General features: G+C 39.0%; 1 protein-coding gene and 1 long non-coding RNA gene across 10 annotated transcripts in view; one reads left to right on the top strand and one right to left on the bottom strand.

Moving 5' to 3' along the window:
- LOC114148877 (band 4.1-like protein 1) overlaps positions 1-22,473 on the top strand; it is a 105,685-nt gene that overhangs the window by 78,748 nt on the left and 4,464 nt on the right. For 4 of the 9 annotated variants that reach the window (XM_028024372.1, XM_028024373.1, XM_028024374.1 and 1 more), the window contains 7 exons: positions 3,647-3,733; positions 5,554-6,948; positions 9,677-9,727; positions 12,820-13,179; positions 13,554-13,682; positions 18,300-18,359; positions 22,078-22,173. In XM_028024372.1, the coding sequence (XP_027880173.1) occupies positions 3,647-3,733; positions 5,554-6,948; positions 9,677-9,727; positions 12,820-13,179; positions 13,554-13,682; positions 18,300-18,359; positions 22,078-22,173 (2,178 nt within the window). The remainder of the gene's footprint in view (positions 1-3,646; positions 3,734-5,553; positions 6,949-9,676; positions 9,728-12,819; positions 13,180-13,553; positions 13,683-18,299; positions 18,360-22,077; positions 22,174-22,473) is intronic. The other 5 variants (XM_028024376.1, XM_028024377.1, XM_028024378.1 and 2 more) reach the window with 5 other exon arrangements.
- Positions 10,679-12,813, bottom strand: LOC114148879 (uncharacterized). Its single transcript, XR_003596369.1, has 2 exons — positions 12,273-12,813; positions 10,679-11,060 (listed from the first exon to the last, which is right to left on the bottom strand). It is a non-coding gene; the product is annotated as an uncharacterized LOC114148879 (long non-coding RNA).

The raw sequence follows: 22,473 nt of genomic DNA, 5'->3' as shown, positions 1-22,473 counted from the left end.
TAATTTGTGGCCTTTGAAAAGAGATTCTCTGTCATGGCTTTCCCCCTTTGATTGCTAATCAGCGAGAGTGTTCTTTCTGCCAAATTACAAAAATCGTTTAAGCTTTTATCCCATTCTGGAAACTGAGATTGGAAATCGGATGACACTTGTGTTTCCCTGTACATAAGCTGCCCCTCAGTCAATATCTCATTCGCTGTCTGTATCAATCAGATTAAGTTGGAGAAATGTCAAATGTTGTCTGCAGTAGAAAATGCAATCAGCAGTGCGCCTCATGCCAGAGTAGCGGCGGTATTATTGTGTTACTGTGAGGAGAATGCTTGGATCTGTTACACTTTTTAGACTTTGCACTTTGATGTGGTTTCACAAGAATAATGTCTGATGAATTCATTCCTGTGCTTTTGGAGTCTATCAGGTATGTAACGTTTGTATGTTTGATTCTGTTTGACACACCAAGTGAGTTCCTTTAGTAAATGTATTCAATATCCATTCAACTATTATTAAATATTTGTAGAATAGCCGTAAATTGATTGACCTAGCTAAATTATAAAAACGCTAAATGCCTTTTAATATTCAAAGTAAATGTTACAACATAAAATATATGGTTAACTGCAAGAACCCTCACAGCAGTGGCGGGCACTGCTAACTAAAACACTAGTTGCGCTAATCCTGACATACTTATCAGAAACATTAGTTAAAGCGCTGCACCAACACGTTATTTAGTGCAAATTAATGCTAAAGCGCTAACTACAATTCAGACTTTGTCTGCCCTTGAAAGACTCCAAGACTCAAACCACAATTTAATTTTGACAATATGATTTACATTTTCTATGATGCCCTTATATTTTGCGTTTTTGTATACATCTTCCTCTCTACTGTCCATGTTTTATTTTATTTTATATGTTTTATGTTTGAAATAAGGTTATTGGGGGAAAAGGAGCGAAAGTAAGAAAAGGAAACAGTTGCACAAACAGTTTTCACCCATTTTAAATAAGAGAATGAATATAAATGTCTAACTACCTGAAAATGTCTTTAAGTCTATAACCAAAACTTCAATACAGATGGCAAACTTTATTGAACTGAAAGGTTACAAAACAACCAAGTAAATTAGCACTTCAGAATTTATGTGGAAAAACAAATGAACAGGAAGCTAACTGAACTAAATATTTTCAGTTAGCTAAAGCACCAAGCTAAAGATTTGCCCCACTATTAGCGCTTTAGCGAAAATAAGACGGCCACTGCCTGACAGCGCTATTAAATTCTTCAGTTCATGGTTCATTGTTTACTCTGATAATGTGCACTGAATGAAGTCAGGCATCGTTCCATAGACCGAACAATAGCAGCTGGCTGCTAGCCTCCAACAGGCCTAAAAATGACCAATCAGTAACAGTGGAATAGTTTTTTGGACAAATAATCCTCAAGCCTTACTTTGGGAAAAGACTGGCTTACAGACATAAGTAAAGCTGAATGTAGGTGTCAAAGAGGTAGCCATTTCCTCATGTCATTACGAGAAAATCAACATCAATGTCTTGGGTTGCACATGAATGGAGCCACCAGCTTCATTAAAGCAAAGTCTAGAAATTCCTTGTAGCTCATGCGGCATTTAGGTAAAAACGCCAAGTTGAGCAGCCACTGATCTTCATTAATTTGCTCTTACTTTGCACATTTTGTAACAAGGAGAAACTCCTTAATCTGTGGACAGACCTCTCCAAATTTCTGCAAGACTTCCCCTCTCCCACTAACCCGTCTCATGTCGGTGTGTAACGGGAGTCTGGAGCAGTTGTGTCCGCTCCCAAACAGCTGTCTTTGAAAGGATCTAGAACAAGGGATTTTGTTGCCACATCTATTATCTCCTTCATGTTTGTCATTTCTTTGCATAATGCTTGTCAAAGTATTATGCGATGATAATTAGAGGAAGTCTGGGAAAGTGTTGTCCTGCCTGGGTAATACTGTTACCAGCGCCTGTTCTGCATTCACAACAAGGCTGCAAAATGACAGAGAGGATAGATGTGGCAACAGAATCCCTTGTTCTAGATCCTTTCAAAGACAGCTGTAAGGAAGTGGACACAACTGCTCTAAACTCTCATCACACCGACATGAGACGGCTTTGTGGGGGAGGTGAAGTCCTGCAGAACTCCGGTGAATTGACTAATTGTGAAAAACACTCTCAACATCTCTCCAGAGCTGATGCATCAAACTGTCACCCATCCTTTCACAGCTCTATGTAACCACTTGTGACAAATCCGACAAACGTACTTTGAGAATGAAATGATGATGAATAAGCAGTGCTTTCATTCTCGATGAAAATGGTATTCTTTTGGTGTGACTGGCAATCATATTTTATATAGTCACTTATCAGCAGATAGAAAGCCTGGAAAGCTAGCAGTAAGCTAAACTCATGGAGGTTTGCTTAGCCTGGCTTCATCTTCATTATGCTAACTTTGAGATGGAGATGCTCGATATATCGGCATTAACATCGATATCACCTGATGTAAGTCATCAAGTAAAACTGGGCTAATATTAATAACTTATGCTTATTTCCATCTTGTTGTCATTTGTATATGTGTTTCTGGAAGGGCAGTCGAGGGTGTTGGCCATATGTATTTGTTTGGTCATGTGACAGTAATGGTACTGCAGCAAAGGATTGTGGGGAGTTTAATTAATGTAGAGAAGCAATGTCAGTTGTGTGGTTGTTTTTGAGTCGAGAGGGTAGTGATATATATGTAATATTTAGGGCTACGACTTTAATCTTTTCATTTTGATTAATTCATCACATAAATTTCAATGTGCATTTGTAATGCAATTAATCAGGTTTTTTTTTCAATCAATAATTTTTTCATGCTAAAGAAACAAACAAAGGTTCCAGTCCTGAGCTGGAACATTTGTATCTCATTTCTGGTACCACCGTAAATCTGACACACGAGTGACATTTGCTAACAACAAATGGCAACAAATCTGCTTGGCCAACTGGGGGTTTATTTTTGCTTCAAAAAACGATCTGATTGGACACTGGAACCCAATATTGTTGTGTTCCAGTAATGCTAAAAGGAGTTAGCCTATCAGCAAAGCTATTCAAACCTAATATAGCATCGCAATGCTAACTATGAAGCAGCAGCACAAACATCCCCAATGGGAACATCAGCATACAGTCCTATTCTCAAAAAAGAATAAAGAGTTATGCAAAGAATTTTTATGGTAAGATAATGTAGCATAATTTATAGTAACAGCTGACAGGCTGTCCGTTATGACAGTATAGTTCATAACTTGTTTTTAAAGATCAAGACCCTCCTCACTACCTCTGTGCTCTACTGGTTGGTTCCAGTTGATGCTAAACAGGGTGAAATTCTGGTTGAAAGGTCAATGGACATCTTCATAAAGATTATTGATTCATAAGTGCAGTTCAAGGGTTCAAATGGGCTAACTGAGCCTAGATTTAAACAAGTAAAATTTTCTCCATATTTTCTTTGTTAAAGGACTGGCCAACCATTAGTGGCCATTAACAGATTTGAACAGATATGGAGTTTGGAGGGTCGGTTAAGCCACTGAAACACTGACTCTCTCTGCCGTTTCTATTTTCCTCCTTTTGCATGAAATGATGATGACCTCTAACTGTTGTTCTTCTTTCTCTCCTCTGCTGCGTGTCGGCCAGTTGGGGGGCCGTTCAGTGGGAAAAGACGCTGTTAACAGCCCTTCTGTTGAGGGCTTCGTCCAGAAGGCTCTGGTCACTTCACCTGAGGTTCCACATTTTTCACTGCTCCTCTTCATGAAACACTTTACTGTTTGTAGTGATGACCATGCAAAGCACGTCTCAGCATGACCCAGTTTCAACCATTTTATCATTTGTTTCTACTGCACAGTTAATACTAGTGAATATGATTACATGAGAAACAACTGAAATGTTTCCCCATTGTAGTAAATCAAATAAAACCGTTTTTATACATCGTGAAAAGAAAAAATACATCCAGAGTCATTTGTTTTGGTAATTCTGAGGATTATGGCATACGGCTAATTAAAAATCTAAAGTCAGCACCTCCAAAAAAATGGTTACATAAAACCAACTTAAAAAATATATCAGTCACCGGTGACGACCACACGACCCGCCTGTTTGAGCTCGCTGTCAACACGTCATCACACAGAGAAACCGGTCTGATGCAGTCGAGCGTGGGTTCTCTGCAGACAGGAGTGGACTCGTCTGATGGAGCCAAAGCGGGTTTGAACTTTCCACTAACTTTCTACCAGACATTGATGTTACTGTGTATGTCCATGTTGTGGTTTATGCAGTCTAAGAGGAGACAGCTGAACTTGTCCAGCAGACAATCATTTCATTGACATCCTGCTGAAGGAAGATAAACCACAGGAGGTCATTGCCTTAGAAGCCAGGAGTTCAGAATGCTGTCTCCAAGCATGTTAATGGGAAACTAAGTGGAAGGAAAAAGTGTTCTATCCAAACATTTTGGAGGTGATTCACAAGAAATGGACTCCTGCTGAGGTTGGTGCTTCAAGAGCCACCACAGCCTGGAGGAAGACTGAAGAGACAGGATCCAAGTTGCCTGACTCCAACGTTAAGTTTTCAGAGTCAGTGATAATTTGAGGAGTTTAAAGTCAGCTCAGCTATTTATTATGTAATATTAGAGCACTTCATGATTTCACAAGCATAATCCCCAGCAGGCCACAATATACAAACCATTGAAAGTACAGATACCTGGTTTAATGACAATGCTAGCTCTGTGCTGGAACCCTAGAGGCCTGTATTGTAAGGAGGAGGAGGAAACACACCAAGCCCTAATGTACTGTTACCTTCAGTTGTTATGAAAATGCTGCACTGAGAAGTAGTTTATATGATGAGTTCAGCAGACTCATAATTCCACAAGATGTTGGAAAATTGCTGCTCCTGCTAGTCTGGAGGGTTGCTCTGTGAGGCGGAAGCTTGGCTGGGGACTGCAGCACTGAGGAGGAGCTTTGTGGAAATAGGCAGAACTTTGTGAGAGCAAGCGTTTAGGCACACCCTGAATGGTTGCCATTGAGGATTCAAGGATTTCTCAAACATGCATTAAAGAATCAAGGCAACATTCCAGGTATGTTTTAGATGGTATGTCATTATGACACAACATTAAGATCGTGTCAAAAATGTCAATTTTACAATACCCGACCTTTAACACTTTAGCTGGGCCAAACCCTGGTTCCCATCATGTCATTCTTTAACGATTCTCTAATTATGCAAAGGGAGCCCTAACCAATTATTTAGTGCATATGCGATACAGTACATGGATGTAAATTTTATACAACATATTTTGATTGTCTGAGAAGCTGGATTTTGACTTTTCATTTGCTGTAAGCCATAATTATAACATATATACAATTTACCTACTGAATTAAAAATTTTTTGGATGACATTCTAGTTCAGTAGGAGGCATCTCCATGTAACTGAAATGGTTTTGTCCATAAGCTGCATGCTTTACACCCATTTATGAGATGGAGACCATTTTGTAGATTTTATTGTTTGCTAGCAGTTGTACCCAGAATGTCTAACTGTGCTTAATCTATACCAACATGTAGGGCTCTGAGGAGTGGGTATTGATTGAAAAACAGCAACCTTATCAACCAGACCATGACTGGATGGCAGAAGAAAAGAACAAATCTCACATATCCGATTCCTCGTGGGAGAAAAGGGAGCTGGAAAAGGAGATAGACATTACCAAAATGATTCATAAAGAGGAAGCAGGGTATAACAGGAAAGAAGTGAAAAGCCATATTGACGAATTTCCCTCAGCAAGAACACCCAGAGAGGCAGCTGTATGCTCTGAGACGTGGCCTTCTGCGATTCAATTACCCGAGAATGTAGACTGGTTACAAGACAAATCTCAAAGTAAACCCTCTCAAGCCTCAGACCCCGAGGCAAACAGTGATGCAGCTCCAGGCTCACGACAGATAAAGGAGAAGATGGGCTCTAAACTGAGAAAAAAAGGCCGGCCCCAGAGCCTGAATGTGGGAATTCCCACAGAGCTCAACAGGAAGTTTGGGAGCAATTCCTCCGGTGAGGAAAACGAAGACTCCGACTCGGACAACACATCAGAAAAAACATCTAAAAGAGGAGATCAGAGCGATGCCTCCCCAGTGATCATGAGGAAAGACAATCAGGGACTAACAAAGGATCAGTTTGTTGGTGTATGCAAAGACAACAGGAAAGAGGAATTTGGAGAGGGCAAAGAGGTTTCCAGTCACAGAGTAGAGCAGGTGAAGCGAAAGGTCAATCAGATGGAAATGGCAACCATTGATTTAGGCATGTTAAATGGACCAGGGAAAATAGAACATGATAGTTCTTTACCTAGTGGCAAAGTAGAACATGTGGTGAAGGTACGAGGAAAGGGCCTCATCGACAACAAAGAGCTAGCAGAGGTAAAACTTCGACAAGTCCGAACGCACGAAAGAAAGGTCAGCAGCTCTGGCGGTGAGGACGTTGAAGGTTTCTTGGGCGAAAGAAGTCAGAGGACGTCACTCCACCGGCTGTCGGGCAGCAGCTACCAGTCAGAGATCACCAGGATTGTCCCCCTGAAGCCAGAGCGCTCAAAGAGTGTTGCATGTAAAGACGAAAGGGACCAACTGGGGCAGGAAGAGTTCACGCGGCTTGTCAAACGAGAATATCGCTGGTCGGTCGGTTCTCCGGAGGGAACCTCCGACCTCCACTGGAGTGACATCGCTGGCTTCCATCCGGCCTTCCCCGGAGACCCGGAGGGTTTCGCCAAACCGGAAAATCTTGACGAAGGCTTTCAGGCCAGTAGAGGCTCTATGGAGAACCAGCAGTTTAGTTTAAAGGGGTCAGCGCTTCCCAAAATGGTTCCACCAGCTCCACCAGTGAAAACGCAGAAAGCCAAGGAATCCGGACTAATTCTGAGGAATAGCAGAAATGCGGGCAGGGAGCAGAGCCTGGATGCAGTCAAGAAGAGACACTCGGTAACTCTGCTTGGCATCTACTATTCATTGGAGATAAAGCATGAGCTTCAGACAAACTCGTACACCATGTATTTACTTCAACAGTTTGTGATCTGACACATTCATCCATCTTACCCGTTTGTGTCTGTTGAAGGAGCATGCACTAAGGGCTAACTGAAGGTTAGCTGGAATATTTGGACAATGTCCTACATGGCTACCCAGTTTGTTTTATTCCATTTCTCTTGGCACCACACTGTGCAGCATGTCTGCCATATCTGCACTGACTGTGAAGGTTTGGAAAGACAAAAGAAATATAGATCTTTGTCTTTTAAAACGTAACAACCTTGAGTTTTACTTGACCTTGCCGCAGTCTTAGTGCGATGTTTGGGAGGGTGACCCTTCAGACCGTCAGTTCCTGAAACAACACACACAAAAGTTCCTGAAACAACACACACAAAAGTCTTGTCAAAGCACACATGATTATGCTTCTATATTTTACATTGTCCCGGTTGAGACAGGGACAGAGTAAAAAGCTAGTGGGATCCAAATGACCCTTAAGACCGCTTGAGGGTTGAAGGTTTATGACAATCTCTGGTACCTGTTATGTCCTCTTCAAGCACAAAAGGCAAAACGGTCAAATACAAATTTGATTAAATTCAATAAACTGCACATTTGAGAACTACCTCCATCTTTTTGGGGGGGGGGGGGGGGGGGGGGTAAGCTATTATTTTCAGAAATCAGGAAGATGTTTAGCATAGAATGGATGGAAATTGATTGAAGTTCTTCATAATTAAACTTTACAGACTAATGTCAATCTGAACTTGAATTTTTAAGAATCTGCAGATAAATAAAGAAAAGTGTGAAAATTAGCAATGTTTCAACTTCACCTGGATGGAAAGACAAGTAGTGATAGAAACATATGGATGTGAAACCTCAGTAGGCAGTGAGCAGCCAAACAAAGCAGTTCAGTGCCTGAATAAGTCAGATTTCCTGCTTTTCATTCCACTGCGCTACATCATCGGGAGTTTGCACACATTTGGCTCTGGAATGAATTTTGAAAAGAATAGACGTGACAGCTTTCATCTTTTTCCACCTTTTCATCCAAGTTGAGCTCTTGCGTAATGGATTAAACAGGGATGAGAAGAGGTGTTGCTCAGCTCTTGGTGTAACGATCATATCAAGATCTGATTGAACTCAGGGAGTGTGGGAAAATAGAGGCAGCTCCATCTAAACATATGGGTCAGGCCATTCTCACAGACTTCAAAATACGTTCAGCAACATTTTTTTAGGGCTTTTGTCCAATTTTCTGCTGACTTTCTGATGTGCAAAATTTTGCAACCAACTGGATCCCATGGAAAAAATGACACTGGTTGATTGTTGCTGAAACTTAGACTTGCTGGTCCTGGCAGAACAAACAAAGAGTTGTAGAAGTTTGTGTAGGAGAAAAAAGAATGTCACAGATTCCCAGTTTTGAAGGTGTGTCCAAAGTGTGTCCCAGGGACCATTTGTGGCCATGTGAAGGATTTTGTTTGGCCTCTGATCGCAATTCAAGAGACAGATTTTTTTTTTTTGTATTTCTGTTTTATTTCCCATGTTTACACTTTAATCCTTAAGATGTATTAAATACAACCCCCAATAATTTCCTGTCCACAACAATTGAAGTAGATATAAAAAGTACTAACTCAATACGTTTTTCACAACATCATACATACATTGGAAAAAAATAATATAAAAAACTAAAAAAAATAAATAAATCAGCCCCACCAAAAATTGGAAATTACAATGGCAATATTAAACCTCTTTTGTTTAGGATCAACAATAATTTATATATTCTTTTTCTATTAAAATGTACCAATATTTTGTTCATCAAAATATTGCATGTTTTGTGTATTTTGTGTTAACAGATAAAAATTTACAAATTTCACAAGATTTTTTTTTTTTCTTTTGATCCCCCACACATTGGACAATTTTGGCTCTAATTGCAAAAGTTTTGGTACCACTGGTCTATTCTGACCCTGGGTTATCTATTTGCTATCTACATGCTAGCTACTGTACGTTGCTGTCTCTCTTGCTACCAAGGAGGCATATGAGATGTGCCATTAATTTTTCAATTTGAACATCTGAATAAGATCACAAAGTCTTGTGTGTGTGTACTTTTATTATGCCTCTTATATGGTGGCACTCAGTTTGATGACATCATCTGTAAACTCTCTGCTAGCCATTTCAGCTTGGCTAGCTAGAATTGCGTCATTCTGTGAGCCACTAACAATCAACCTGTTGTGTCACTTGGCCATATGATTATGTTGGTTGCTGTCCTCTCTTTATGTGACTTCTATTACACAGACAGAACATCTAAACCGTATTATTTTCTTCTGACTGCGAAATAGAACTACTTGCTTTAGATCCTGTTTGTGCTTTATCAGATTCACCTCTTAACCGTTCTCCAGACTGAATGCTGTGTGCTTTGGTAGTGGGATGTTGTCCTTGACATTTGTGCCTAGATTCAGATAGACTTCGTTCTGATTGAATTTCAGACCTAAACTTGGGCTTATGAGAAACAACAGAAGATTTATTGGTGTTTGAGCAAAGTGTTGAACAATTTCTCTCAATTTAAGAGTTCAGAGTTTAGGTTTACTCTGCATGTTACTATGTTACGCTTGGATTTTTGTGTCTGCTTGGCTGCCAGGCCTGTTCAGCTGTACTAACCTTCCATTGCTCCCTTTGCTCTTTCCTTTGCTTCCCCCTGCAGGAGCCCGTCTCTACTCCGGCCATATATGAAGAGCCATTTGGTGACCTAAAGGTTATTCTTTTACAAACCCAAGTTTGAATGCTCATCCATCATCTCTTTCCCTCTGCATCTCTCTTAGCTCACACACACTTCCAAACCCACAATGGAAACTGTTTCCTGTCAAAAAATTTCAGTACTTTTAACAGCTGTAAGAAACAGTCCTTGTTTTCACAGGCAACATTATAATAATTGAATGTGTGAACCCCTTGTGATTTGTTGCCTCTAAAATGATGTAGTTCATAAAGCTATTTCGTTGCATTTTATTTTACTTTTTAATTTGTATTTTGAAATGAAATTCAAAATACAGAGTATTCTGCTAGCTGTCTAGCAGAATATGCGTCTTTTTATGACGCATATTAATTAACTCAAGTTGCTATAAAACACAATTTAAAAGGAAATAGTAACTAATTAAAGCTTCCTATGACATTGCGAGACAAGCCTGTGTTTAATTTTGGATGTGACAGAATGAGAAAAAGCAAAATTTTAGCCGACAACAGGAAGGCTGAATGTATTGTAAGTTTTATCCTTTTGATATTTTAGCCAGACTGTTATTAAAAATGATGCATATATTGACAGAATTTTAATAATCTTAGAGAAGAGGTAATAATCTCGTAAGTACAGAGTGCTGTTTTAGTCATGCTAGCCATGGTAATTACCATGCAAGATGCTAAAGCTACTTTCAAATCTCCTCTCTGTAATCAATTTCACTCGTTGTGCAATTTCCCTTTTGCTCCTGATATAAATAATTAATCACCAGTCACATGAAAAGGCTAGAAATTAAAATGTTTGCATTGCAGTTTTTGTAATATAATTCTTAAACAGAAATTGTTTTAGGCTAACGGCATTATTAACAGGTCAAAGCTTCACAATTATTGGAGATTGGATATGGACCACAGAAACTCTGACTGGTAATATAAGTTATAACTTAGTAACTTAGGTAGTGTTGATAGCAGTGTTGTACCATGTTTGTCCTCTGAAGTTGCTACTCAGCTTCCCAGAAGCTCAGCAGATCAACACGCTGCTCCTCTGAACACACGCTGAGCTGCTGCATCGTCTAACCAGCCTAATGTGCTGCTATCATTCATTTCCATCATGACTTCATACTGTGAGCAATTGGCTGCATTTTATCTCCACATTTAGAGCTAAGAGTGCCAGCATGGAACCTAAGGCACAATGTTCCTGTTATACAATACAACGTTTATTTCCCCTTTCCGGTTAGCTTTTTTTCTTTTACTTACATTAGTAAACTGCAAAAGAACGCTTAAAAAATGTATGTGTCCATATCTGCCTGTTTATCTCAGTAGCCTGGCCATTGCCTTCCTGTGCTATTCCGCTTGATTTAAATCTTGTGTAGCGCTTTCTGTCATCTATGCTAGATTTAACGCTCAGGGTTCGTAAAGCTTACTGTAACACCCCACGGTCCAGCCAGTGAAACTGAGTAGGTCTGACCCATTAATAAGGACACTTGATAAGGATAAAGAATTTATTTACTAACTCAAGAATGGAAATGAAAATACACCACAGGTATCACTGTGGGAACCGTATCTAGACCTTACCCTTAGAAATATTAACACAAATGACAAATAAAAGTACACAAGGCTTTATCAACCTATAGGTTGATAAATAGGGACTCTCCCTCTGTGTTAACCACCTCAAGAGTTCTGAAGTAACTTATTTAGAACATTCCGGAACACATATGAGTTCTTACTTTTTATAACCATGTACATACAATAACAGCCAGTGTTAATGAGTGGGCCCACTAAACAAAATAAAACAAATAAAAGCCGGCAAAATAGTCATTAAAACCCCCCGTTGCAGGCCTGATATTGACTCCACTCACCCCGGGTCCTCAACCCACAGCGACTGATGTAGGTAAGTTCCCGACGACTCCTGTCTCCTGAAAGCAGTCGAACCCCGCACTACGTTATCCACGAAGGCGAGGAAAATCCAAACCGCGGCCCAACGCAGGTGCAGCAGGTCTCTCCGGGTCCACCGTCTCCTTGGTAAAACCCCGGCCTTCAGCTCACCGAACGCGTCACTCTCGGTCCATTCGCGGTCCTTAGGCGGTTGTCCAACGACTCATGGTTTCACCAACGAGCAAGTGTTTCCTCCACGACTCTTCACCCAAAGTTCCAGCGACTCTTCACCGAGTCTCATCCTTGACGTCCTCTCTCTTCTTTTTTCGTTTTCCGCTCTCCCCTTTGTCCCGCCCCCCAGTCAATCAGATTTCAGGAGAATAGCAATCACCCAATAGCAAACGTATACACAGCACTCTTGTCTGTCACTCCTCGTGTTGAACTCTACTTTTCATATAAACTATACCGTATGGTTCGTTCTTAAAGTAACAGAACACCACATTTTAACAACACATATTAACAAGTCTTTTACGTCTGTTTAAGTTCTTTTTAATGAACTCATACTCATTTCACCTCCCACCATAAGACTTGGGAATTACATCTTACTTTAAGATATTAATTTACATACAGTAAATTTGTTAACCTTGTCATTTTTAAAACAACAATAACACACACATTTCTGGGAACCCAGAGGGTTACACCTGCTTCACACCTTTCTCCCGTTCACTTGAATTTCTCTCGTCGGATTTCTACCAGATTGGCTGTCGTTTTCTACACTGTTTTAGAATTGTAGGCTGCTTTAGCAATGGAAGCGGAGGAAGTGAAGGAAGCCGTTCAGTCCGTGTTGGTCATGCTTCTAAATATTGAATTAACATTAACAGCCACCTCGTTTGGATAGGCACTTCTCTCTTCACAGTGGAAGATGGTTGTTTTTTTACTATGCTAGTAGAGAAATTATATATTAGTTTCTTTGGAGCCAGTCTGATGTCCCATGTCACCTCACAGGCTTCGTAAATTTCAAATCAAGTGTTGGATCCTCCCCCAGCCCCATCTTCTTATCTGATAATCCTTCATTGCACGTATTTTTCATTTGCTCTTATTTCATTGCATGCACTCTGTGTTCGGACCCTTCATCAAATGCATCATCCAGTCCCTGTGCAACTACAGGATTGCACTCCCCACCATGTCCATCAACCACAACAGTCATGTGATAACACGGAGGCGATCCTTTGTCTGTGCTCACACCAGAAAGAGTCCGGGGAGAGGAGGCCTCTACCGGGCCTCGCCTCAGAGGAGGAGCAGGAGCGGGACACGGTGGCCTCCATGAGGGACACCCAGCTGGGCATCGAGCGAAAATGCTCCAGCATGACGGTCAGTTCCACGTCCAGCCTGGAGGCAGAGGTGGACTTTACCGTCATCACAGACCTCCATTCTGGGACAGAGGACTTTTCCAAGGGCGGGTCTGAGTTTGGGGAGCGAGAGCGGCAGCCAGAGGTCGGACGGGAGGACTTTGAGGAGACCTCCAGGTTCTACTCGGCCCGCTTAATGGGCTCCAGGGATAAGTTCCCGATGGAGGACAGGCTTCCTGAGGAGGGCACCCATCATGAGGTAGACAGATGAGCGGCACCATCCCTCATCCTCATCATCACATTTTGGATTCATCCCGCCTTGCTGGAAATGCTGCCATTCTTATTCTTATGTTTTATTTATTAGCATTTTCTGTTTTTGACTATTTCATTATGTTTCATTTTTTCCCGGTTTGATTCAAAACCTTGTTTCTTCTCTTTTTTTATTTCAACTCAACATTCCACTGAATCTTTACATTATTTGCTGCTATTTTCTGCATGAAGCACCTAATAAAAAAAGTGTTTTACAGTTTGTGCCTTCAAACAAAGTGTTTTTCTGTTTGTTTGGTTTTTTAATAGCGAGGGGAAACAACTGGCTGCAGTCGGTAGTAAGTTTACTGTGTGTTCATTCCACAGCCTCCAGTGGCCAGGAAAGATGCCAGTGCTGTGAGTGTGGCCCACAAGCTGAAGCGGGCCGACACCCGGACCGAGACGCACACCAACGGATCCGAGGTTCACCAAAACATCACGGATGTTTCACCACAAGTACGCAGAAGTATTCACACGCCCTCGAACTTTTTCACATTTTGTCCTACTACAACCACTATTTAGATTTTATATAATAGATGAACATGTAATCCCTAATGGTTAGGATAATGCTGTGTTTACTGTTTAGAAAACGGTTGTAGTTTTGAGTTTCTGAGCATGCAGGGATGTGAGAAAGCGCCACCCTTCATGTTTTCCTATTCTTTTTGCGTTTGTTTCAGAAAATTGTCAGCTGTTGTGTGTAACTCTGGTTGTCAAACTATGTCAAGAAACTAAATTATTTTTTCCCCCAAAAAAGAAATCAATAAAATAAGAAGAATGGTGGAAGGATCTAAACACTATAGAGGTCCCTAATGGACATGGAGAAAAAGTTTTATTTTGCGTTACGTCGCAATACTTTTTCAATAATTCACAATGTCTAGTTTGTTTACAGTCACAAATGTCAATTTAAAATTTCAAATATATACACATTTATAGAGCCTAAGTGAAAACGTGTTTATGTATTCTTATCTCTGGTGCAAAAACATATTGAAGATCGATTTATTCACTGCGTGTTTATGTCAGTGTAGTTTGAGATGGAACTGCACATGAAAACGGCTGTTTATTAACAATCAAAATGGTCAGATATGACTTTACTGCCCTGTGAAAATAACTCAAAATAGTCCAAATAGATTGGATGGAGTTTTTCTTTCTTTCCTTCTTACGGAAAATTGGTTTACATCTTAGAAGGGAGATGGAAAGCCTATGTTTGGACTGTTGTGCTATTGCACAGAGGTTTGTGGTGCATTTCTATCCAAAAAAAACCCAAAAAACTTCAGATACCTCAAACGAGATATTAACTTACATGGAAAAACCTCACACCTTATATAATAGCAGAAAGTACGATGGCCGCCATAAGAAAGACTTTCAGTATTCAGTCATACTGTATTAACTGATCATTATTGCGAGAGAACGCAAAAGTATTGCGAGGTAAGGAAAAATATTTTTTTTCTCATGTCCCTTAGAGGACGTCGTAAAACACAGACAACATAAGATTTTCTAAAACTATTTATTATTAAGTACATATAAACAAGGTTTCAAAACTCACCTGCGTTTTGCACTACATTATAAACTTTTACATAATACAAAGTATTATGATTATTGGGGTTGGATCTATATATATTTTGAAATATGACATTAAATAGGTTGCCTGATATTTTACTGCATGGGCTGAAAGCCCAATATTAAAAAAGTGAGAAAGTATTTTTTAACTATGCTTTAATAATTTAAAGTTGTTTTGCACAGTGTTACTTTTCTAATGATACATTCATGAATGACATATTTTATAAATGAAATCTTAAATATTAGGCCTTAGGAAGGGTTAAAGCTGCTGAGGTCGGTTCGCATCATCCGCTCCAGTAGTCAGAAGCCAATCAGGGAAACACTGCTGCGTGACGTGCGCTTGGTGGAAGCCTGGGACTTTGACTATAGAAAGAATCTCTTTTTTTTTTCTTCCTCTTCCAGGGAGCTCACGGCAGCCATGTTCCCAAAGAAATGGAGAGCGTAATAGAATCATTAAGGCATGATTAAAGTATTGACAGTATATTAATGAGAAGGATGAAAGCAGCTGAGACTGCCATTCATCTCCGGAAGCAGAGCAGTGAGCGCGGACCGGCTGTCCCGCAGGTGCCTTATTAAAATGGAATCAGGGCCAGGCTCTTTAGCCAGTCAAGCTAATGGTGTGGCTGAGCTCAGGAGATGATGAAGAGAGGAGCTTTGAAGTGCTGAGTCATTGCTTTAAGGTTGTCGGAGTAAGCGGAGTGCTCTGCGCGCGCGCACAGTAAATGGAGGATGAGATAATCTATAGGCAGATAAAGATCTACAGTAAGGTCGGTTGGCCAGCAGAGGGCGATATTTCACAAAGATCAGTTTGTGCGCGTTACAACAGCCTGTGTAGGTCACACAGTCAAACTTCTCTACACAAAAACATCACATATTTTTGCTTTTATAACATACAACTAGGTAGAAAAATATGATTTCATTGTAGGTTAAGTTTTATAATATCAGCACAAGCATTTTCACTTTATCTAGATACATAACAAAGAGAAAAACATGGTCTGAAATTGAACTCTTCAATGCCCTTCCACATGCACAAAAGAGGATTTAGGTACACACACACACACACACACAAAAAGAGAAAAACTGATTTTCTCAGAATTTTTACTTTTTAAATAACAGTAATAATAAAAGTTCATTTAATTTTTATAGTATTTAATCTCAAAATTTTGCTATTTTTTCTCAGAATTCAGGTTTATTTCTCCAAATTCTGACTTTTTACAGTAATGTTAATGCATTTCATTTTTAGAGTGCTTTTCTAAACACTTACACTTTACAGGAAGCAAGTAGATTAATTTGACATTAAATGTAAAATTCTGGCTTTAAGCTCAGAATTCTGACTTTCTTTCTCAGAATTTTGTTTAAATTGTTTTATGCACCACCAGACAAATCTAATCTTAAAACTCAAATCTACCAAAACAATTTGGGACAGGTTTTCAGTGAGGACAAAGTGCATGTTTAGAGATCCTAGTAAAAGCAAGAAATAGTTGTTATTGTTTTTATATGCTAGCAACATAATTTACATCCACCTAAGAATGTTTGATTATTTATTTGGATTTTGACAATTATTAACAAAGAATTAGAATATTTTGAGTTTGAAGTCAGAATTATGACTTTTAGCCAATCAAATTACTCTTCTTTGATTACGTGACACCAGTATGTCGAGGTAGCTGCACTAACTAGCTAACTGTTTGACACTTGAATAAAGGAGTGCAATGTGATTGGCTAATAGACATTTGTCTAGATCTAGTTCTGGTTGCTTTGTGTTGCTCTGGTTGCTCCGGACATTTGCAGGCAAGTTTCAGCAGTTGAATTTCTGCGGACGACGTTTTGAAGATGAAATTAAAGGGGGAAAAAAGTCATATTTTTGCACATGATAAACATTAAGTGTTACAAATGCAATCATCTAAATTGTCCATAAACCATAATCATCAGAATTACAAGAATCAAAGCCTGTGAGTGACATATTCTTCATAATATATGAGTTTCATTTTCTGAGATGTCTGGTGAGAAATATTGCACTTTTCCACAATAGTCTAAGTTCTTTTTAGATGCACTGAAATATGTTTTGGGTGATTTTAACGCCAAGCTCTCATTAACAACTACAAGCACTTTATAGGACTTTCCAGATTAAAGGCAGCCTTTTTTTACATTAGTAGTCTTGAAAATGTACACATCTCAGCAAACTTAAGACAGAGCTTTAGAAATTTGAAACATTTGTAATTTGTTTTGAATTGAGCTTCTTCTGATTTATGTTAAAATGTAATTTATTTATTTTTTGGTAAGGAATTCTCTTGAGATTAACTTTCTTAAATTTTTCAGCTGACACCAGCATAAGATAGCACAACCATCTAGAGTCAAACTCTAACTTAACTTTGTGCAGCTTTGATATAATAATCTCATTATCAACAAACCCAACAAAAAAGGTTTGCATAATATTTTGAACTCTGCCTTCCAACCAACTGTGAAACATAGTGAATCATTTAGGAGCCTTTCATTTCCCAGGATCTGACAATCCAAAATCACCAAGTATTGACCCGAGGTAAGCTTAATAGCTTCTGACCTAAAGCTTGTAGATCCAAGGCAGAAACAAGATTTATTCTTGTTATTTTGGAACGACTTTGACCTGAAACTGGCAAAATTCATTTAAACATTATTTTAACATATATATAAAAAAGATTTTGTTGTAAGAATTGAAAATACATATTATTTATAAGTGTTTAAGAAACATTCCAACTGCAAAATAAAGAAACTCAAACAAAGTCAAATAAAAATAATTCATAAGTGTTGTATAGATCAAAATGGTATATAGGCTGAAGCTGTTCAGCTCATATGTGTTTACCATCATTAGTTTAATACTAAGAAACTACAGTATGTTCACTCTTCACAGCTTTAGTATTAGAAATGTTAACGGAATCAACAATTAAATCCATATAAGAGAAGTAAGAGGAATGAAAAAACAGAAAGATTAAAACGTGAGTAAATTGCCATCACAAAGGTTTCAGTCAGATCAGCTTTCAATCATTCTGTGTTTTAATTCCCTTTTATGTTACTTAGTTTAAGATTTCACAGCTTAATACCACAATAAGACAGATACTCATTATTTTTAATGTAATATTTGGTGGTTTTACGTTAAATTTCCATCTTGGATCATATCTCCCACCTATTTCCTTCAACAGATTCTGAATATTTTTAGGGAGCATACTGTACCATTTCTGGCTTCATATTTCATTTGTGCTGTCTTAAATTTGACTAGTTCATCAAACTGTAATACTCCCCATCGGCTAAACAAAGCATTACTACATAATTTAAATAAGTCACAGAAAGACACAAAAACTCTAAATATAATTTATATACTACCCTTCATCATTAGATGTTGACCAGATTATTTACTTCTTTATTTATTTTTGCACATCAGTGCTGGTCTTTGTGGGGAACAAACCAGTGCTGTTCTTTTTGCATGCAGCAGTCATGGTGCTGGTATCGGCCTTCATCAGAACCACTTCTTTCTCTCCCTTTCAGAGCCCTGCAGCTGTCAGCTCCCAGGAAACTCCTGCTGCTCCCAAAGAAAATGGCTCCCCTGTAAGTGTCTTTGTAGAGGACATCCATCACACTGACAGTAATTTATGTGTCTGTGTGCTGCCGCTGCTGTAGTCTTGACCTTTATTGGAGCGAGTGTCCAAATGAATCGCCTCATGCGAGCTACACAATTGTTACTTACTGTCACCGTAATGACTCTGGTCATGAATTTCAACAAATAAATGCTTGAATGACTTTGAGCTAACACATTGTTCTGTATAATTGTTCTGTTTTTGCGTAATCGCTTGTCTTTACCTTCAATTACTTCTATTTGTTGAAACCGTCACTTTTAACAACAAAAAAAAGATGCACACTGTTGTTGCGCAACACCCCCCCCCTCCTTTCTGTCTCTACTCTCTCACTCTCGTACTTCCTCTTCTGAGAGGGGAGATGTGCTACCAGCTCTCCGTCTAACGGGTCCGTTGAGTTTCCTAAATCTGCTGGGATTTACCCTGTCCAGAACTGAAGTAAACTCTGTTTAAGCTGGTTTCGAGAAACGATTCGCCTGGTTATCTGACGGCCTACATCCAGGTGTCCCACCCTTCTTCCCCCTGTGAATTAGCCAGACTGAGCAGCCTACAGCCAACTAGTTTCACAGAGCACACCTGTTAACGGTCGCTCGTTCTCTATTTTGCAACTTGCATTTGTTATTGAACCAGGTAGGTTTTAGTGACTCGGGCGAGTCCCAAGGATGTTGTTTTACATATGGGCTACCAGCAACCTAAAAACATTTTCCACTTTTTCCTCTCCAGAATCAAACATCATAGCTATTTTACAACCATCAAAGAACTTTAAGGTGACTCATTAACTGAATGTCCACAACATCTTTAGATTTTCTTTATGCTAAATATTTTATTAGTAAGGCATTTTTGCAAGGGTCAGTACAGCTTAATTCAGTAGCAGAAATAATCAAATAAGTAAAATCAATCATCTAGTCTATCTTTCCCTACTGCTGACACTGAGAACTAAAAAAGGGAACCTTTGAGAGAGACGGACGGAGTTTGGCGTTTCGAACCCCAGACCTGGCTTGATGATGAAGAAGGTGCTGCAGCAGGAGGAAGATGTTGATCGGCGAAGGCAGGGATCTCTGTAGGTCTGATGAGCTTCTTCTCCGCATGGATGGTGAGGTCACACAGGACTTGGTGCTGGCAGGAAAAAAGGCACCAGTTCTTCTTCCTTGTCTTTGTCTTCATCTTTGTCTTTGGGGTCAGAACCCAGCCGATGAGAGAAGTGTGATTCGAAGCCACAGATTGTGGGCCTGACGGGTTGGTCTCCATGTGCAGGACAGTCTTCGGCTCTGTGGCCCCGGCTCTTCTTCAGCTGCAGAGTTCTTTGTCCATCTCGATCTTGGCTCGAAGCTGCCCGGAGGATCCAACGAACGGTTCCTCTTTTGCACCCACCTTATATAGGGTTTATCCACCTTTTGGTGCGTTTTCATTGGCTAGCACTGTTGCTGTGCTTGTTTAATTGGCTGACTGCTTAGACAGATGATCTCATATCCATCACTGTCTTACAGACATTATGTCCTGATGTCTGTGCTAATGTCTCAGGGTTGCTCAACCACCTGTTCCCATTGCCTGCACAACCTTTCACCTACTCTCTACCTCCAACATATCAGTGATGTTTAATTGCAGTTACACCTTTTTACACCATTTCAAGTTCAATGTCAAAATCACATTTATATCACATTTATTTTCTTTAGCTTCTCTGATTTATCATTCATTTATAATTTTATAACCATAACTTATATCACATTTATTTTCTTCAGCTTCTCTGATCTATCATTCATTTATGATTTTATAACCATAACTTATTAGTTACTCTTATTATGATCTTAATGTGAGTTATTACAGATGTTTTTCTGAAAAGAAACCAAGAATAATACATGATTCTAATTATTTACTACTAAAGTTACAGTTACTTGTTTTTCTTGTAAGTGTTCCCACAAATATAAGTGTAAGTATTATTACAAGTAAACCAATATTAATATAAGTATTTTACTTTGAATCTTATCCAATTACTAATAATGTTTAGATTTCATTCTTTAAAACTTTACCTTTAAACTAAGGAATAGTCTCAGCTATTTTTATAAATCTGCAGGCTGGAAACTTCCTCTTTTTCCAGGAAACCTGCTTTTCCTGTTTAATGACTCTCTCTGACTGACTATGATTTCTTATGATTAGATAGAAAAAAGTAGAATTAAAGCAAAGTTTGCATGAGACAAAAACAACACACACAACTAGATTTATTTTATTGACACTTAAGTCTACTGTTGGGCCTAGATGTCACTTGAGTGATTCATTTTAAAGATAACTTTATTTATTATTACTGTTAAACTAAAATCTCCAGCATGGGGAAGTGGGATGAGCTCGGATTTTCTTGACAACACAAACACATTTAGGAATATGTAAAACATGAAGACCAAACATCCAGATGGACGATTTAAAGCCTTGGGTTTGACTTTGGTGTTGTAGGATCAAAACGTGAGGATATGTGGACATGAGGTTGGAACTGGAGGAAAAAATCGAAATAATATCTTAGAGAACTAATCTATTTAGTTATAGACCTGGTGATACAAACTGATTGACTTTGAACTAAGCTGAACTCTAGTGAGAGTTAGTGGTATTTAGCTACTTATATGTTTGTATTGCTTAATATTTTAAATGAAGTAAATTTAAAAAAAAAATCAGTTTCTGGGTCAGCATGACCCTCTTCTTTGTTTGGTTCTTTGTAGTACTTACTTTACTTTACAAGTAAAGTAAGTACTTTACTTACTTTACTTTACAAGTAAAGTAAGTACTTTACTTGTGTTATGGAAGCTAAAACATTGGTGGACAGCGCCAATTAATACAGTTAGCCATGCTAGCCCTGAATTGCTAATCATAAAAATGAGTTTTGCTAATGCTAAAGTGCTATACCAATATGGTTTTGAGAGGAAGCTAATGCTATTGCACTAAATTCAACCATGTTATTACAACAACGTTATATGTTGTCCTTGATTTACTTTATTCCTTTTTTGTTATTCTGAAAACATCTGCCTACTTGTAGAATTACTAAAAGTCGATAACCAAAACTTCAACTCAGATGTCACTTTATTCAACTGAAAGATTACAAAAAAACTAATTAAATTAGCTCTTTAGAATTGATCAGGAAAATGTATTTTGGGGCAGATAGGTGCACAAAATCTTTTCAGAGTTAGCGAAATCACTTAAGCGCTAAAAGAAAAATTAGCCCAGTACTGCTAAAGCCTTAACTTCAGCAACTGATTTGAAATTCCCCATCAATGGATCATCCTGTATGTGCTGGATTAATACCATCACACTGTCAGACGTCTCCACAACTCGGTTTCAGTGTGAAAACTAGCATGATGTGAATGAGCTTTCTAAAACGTGAATTTTTCTGCTTCTTTTCTGGCTGCTCTGTCACAATTTTAGCACAATCTGAATCACATGCCCACATTTTTGTGTAAATTTATAAAGAAGGAAGTTGTGCTGTGTCTTCCTCAGAGCTTCTAGCATTGTTTCCTTCAGTGGTTCTTGGAGGAGCACCCCCACAGATAAGGAGGGGAACAGGCTTCTCAAAGGGTTTATTTTGTTTGACAGTGTAGTGTGAAAGTGAACCACACCAGCTGATTATGTAACAGATGTTATCATTTTGGCTAGCAGATGTGCATGACCATTGAATATGTGGTTCTGACTGCTCTGTAATTACTGTGCTGCAGGTAAAAGCTAGTCCACAAGGGAGGGAGTCTGTTGTGTCCCCTCTGACCATCACAGCTGAAAGCATCACCTCAGCAACCACGACACAAGTTACCAAGGTAACACTGTGTTTGTGTCCTCAATTACTGAACCTTTATCACAGTGAAACAGTTCCTTTCTAAAATGAAATGGTAATCTGTTTCCTAGATAACACAGGATACAGTTGTTTTTGCTTCAAGCCACTATTTATTACATCATTTTCCCCGTTTGTAATTCTGCTCGAAGAGTAAACAATGAGGATTTGTTTTGATCTCTGAAAAGATAATGATGTGTTGAAATATTTAAAACATGACATGAATCAGTGGGGCAGGACATGAATTCAACAGTTTGAACTTTGTCACATTTTGTCGTGTCACAGC

Source organism: Xiphophorus couchianus, chromosome 7 (assembly GCF_001444195.1).
Source record: "Xiphophorus couchianus chromosome 7, X_couchianus-1.0, whole genome shotgun sequence".
Classification (NCBI taxonomy): domain Eukaryota; kingdom Metazoa; phylum Chordata; class Actinopteri; order Cyprinodontiformes; family Poeciliidae; genus Xiphophorus; species Xiphophorus couchianus.
Note: the sequence above shows the minus strand (reverse complement) of the source record. Positions and strands in the feature narration are given on the sequence as shown.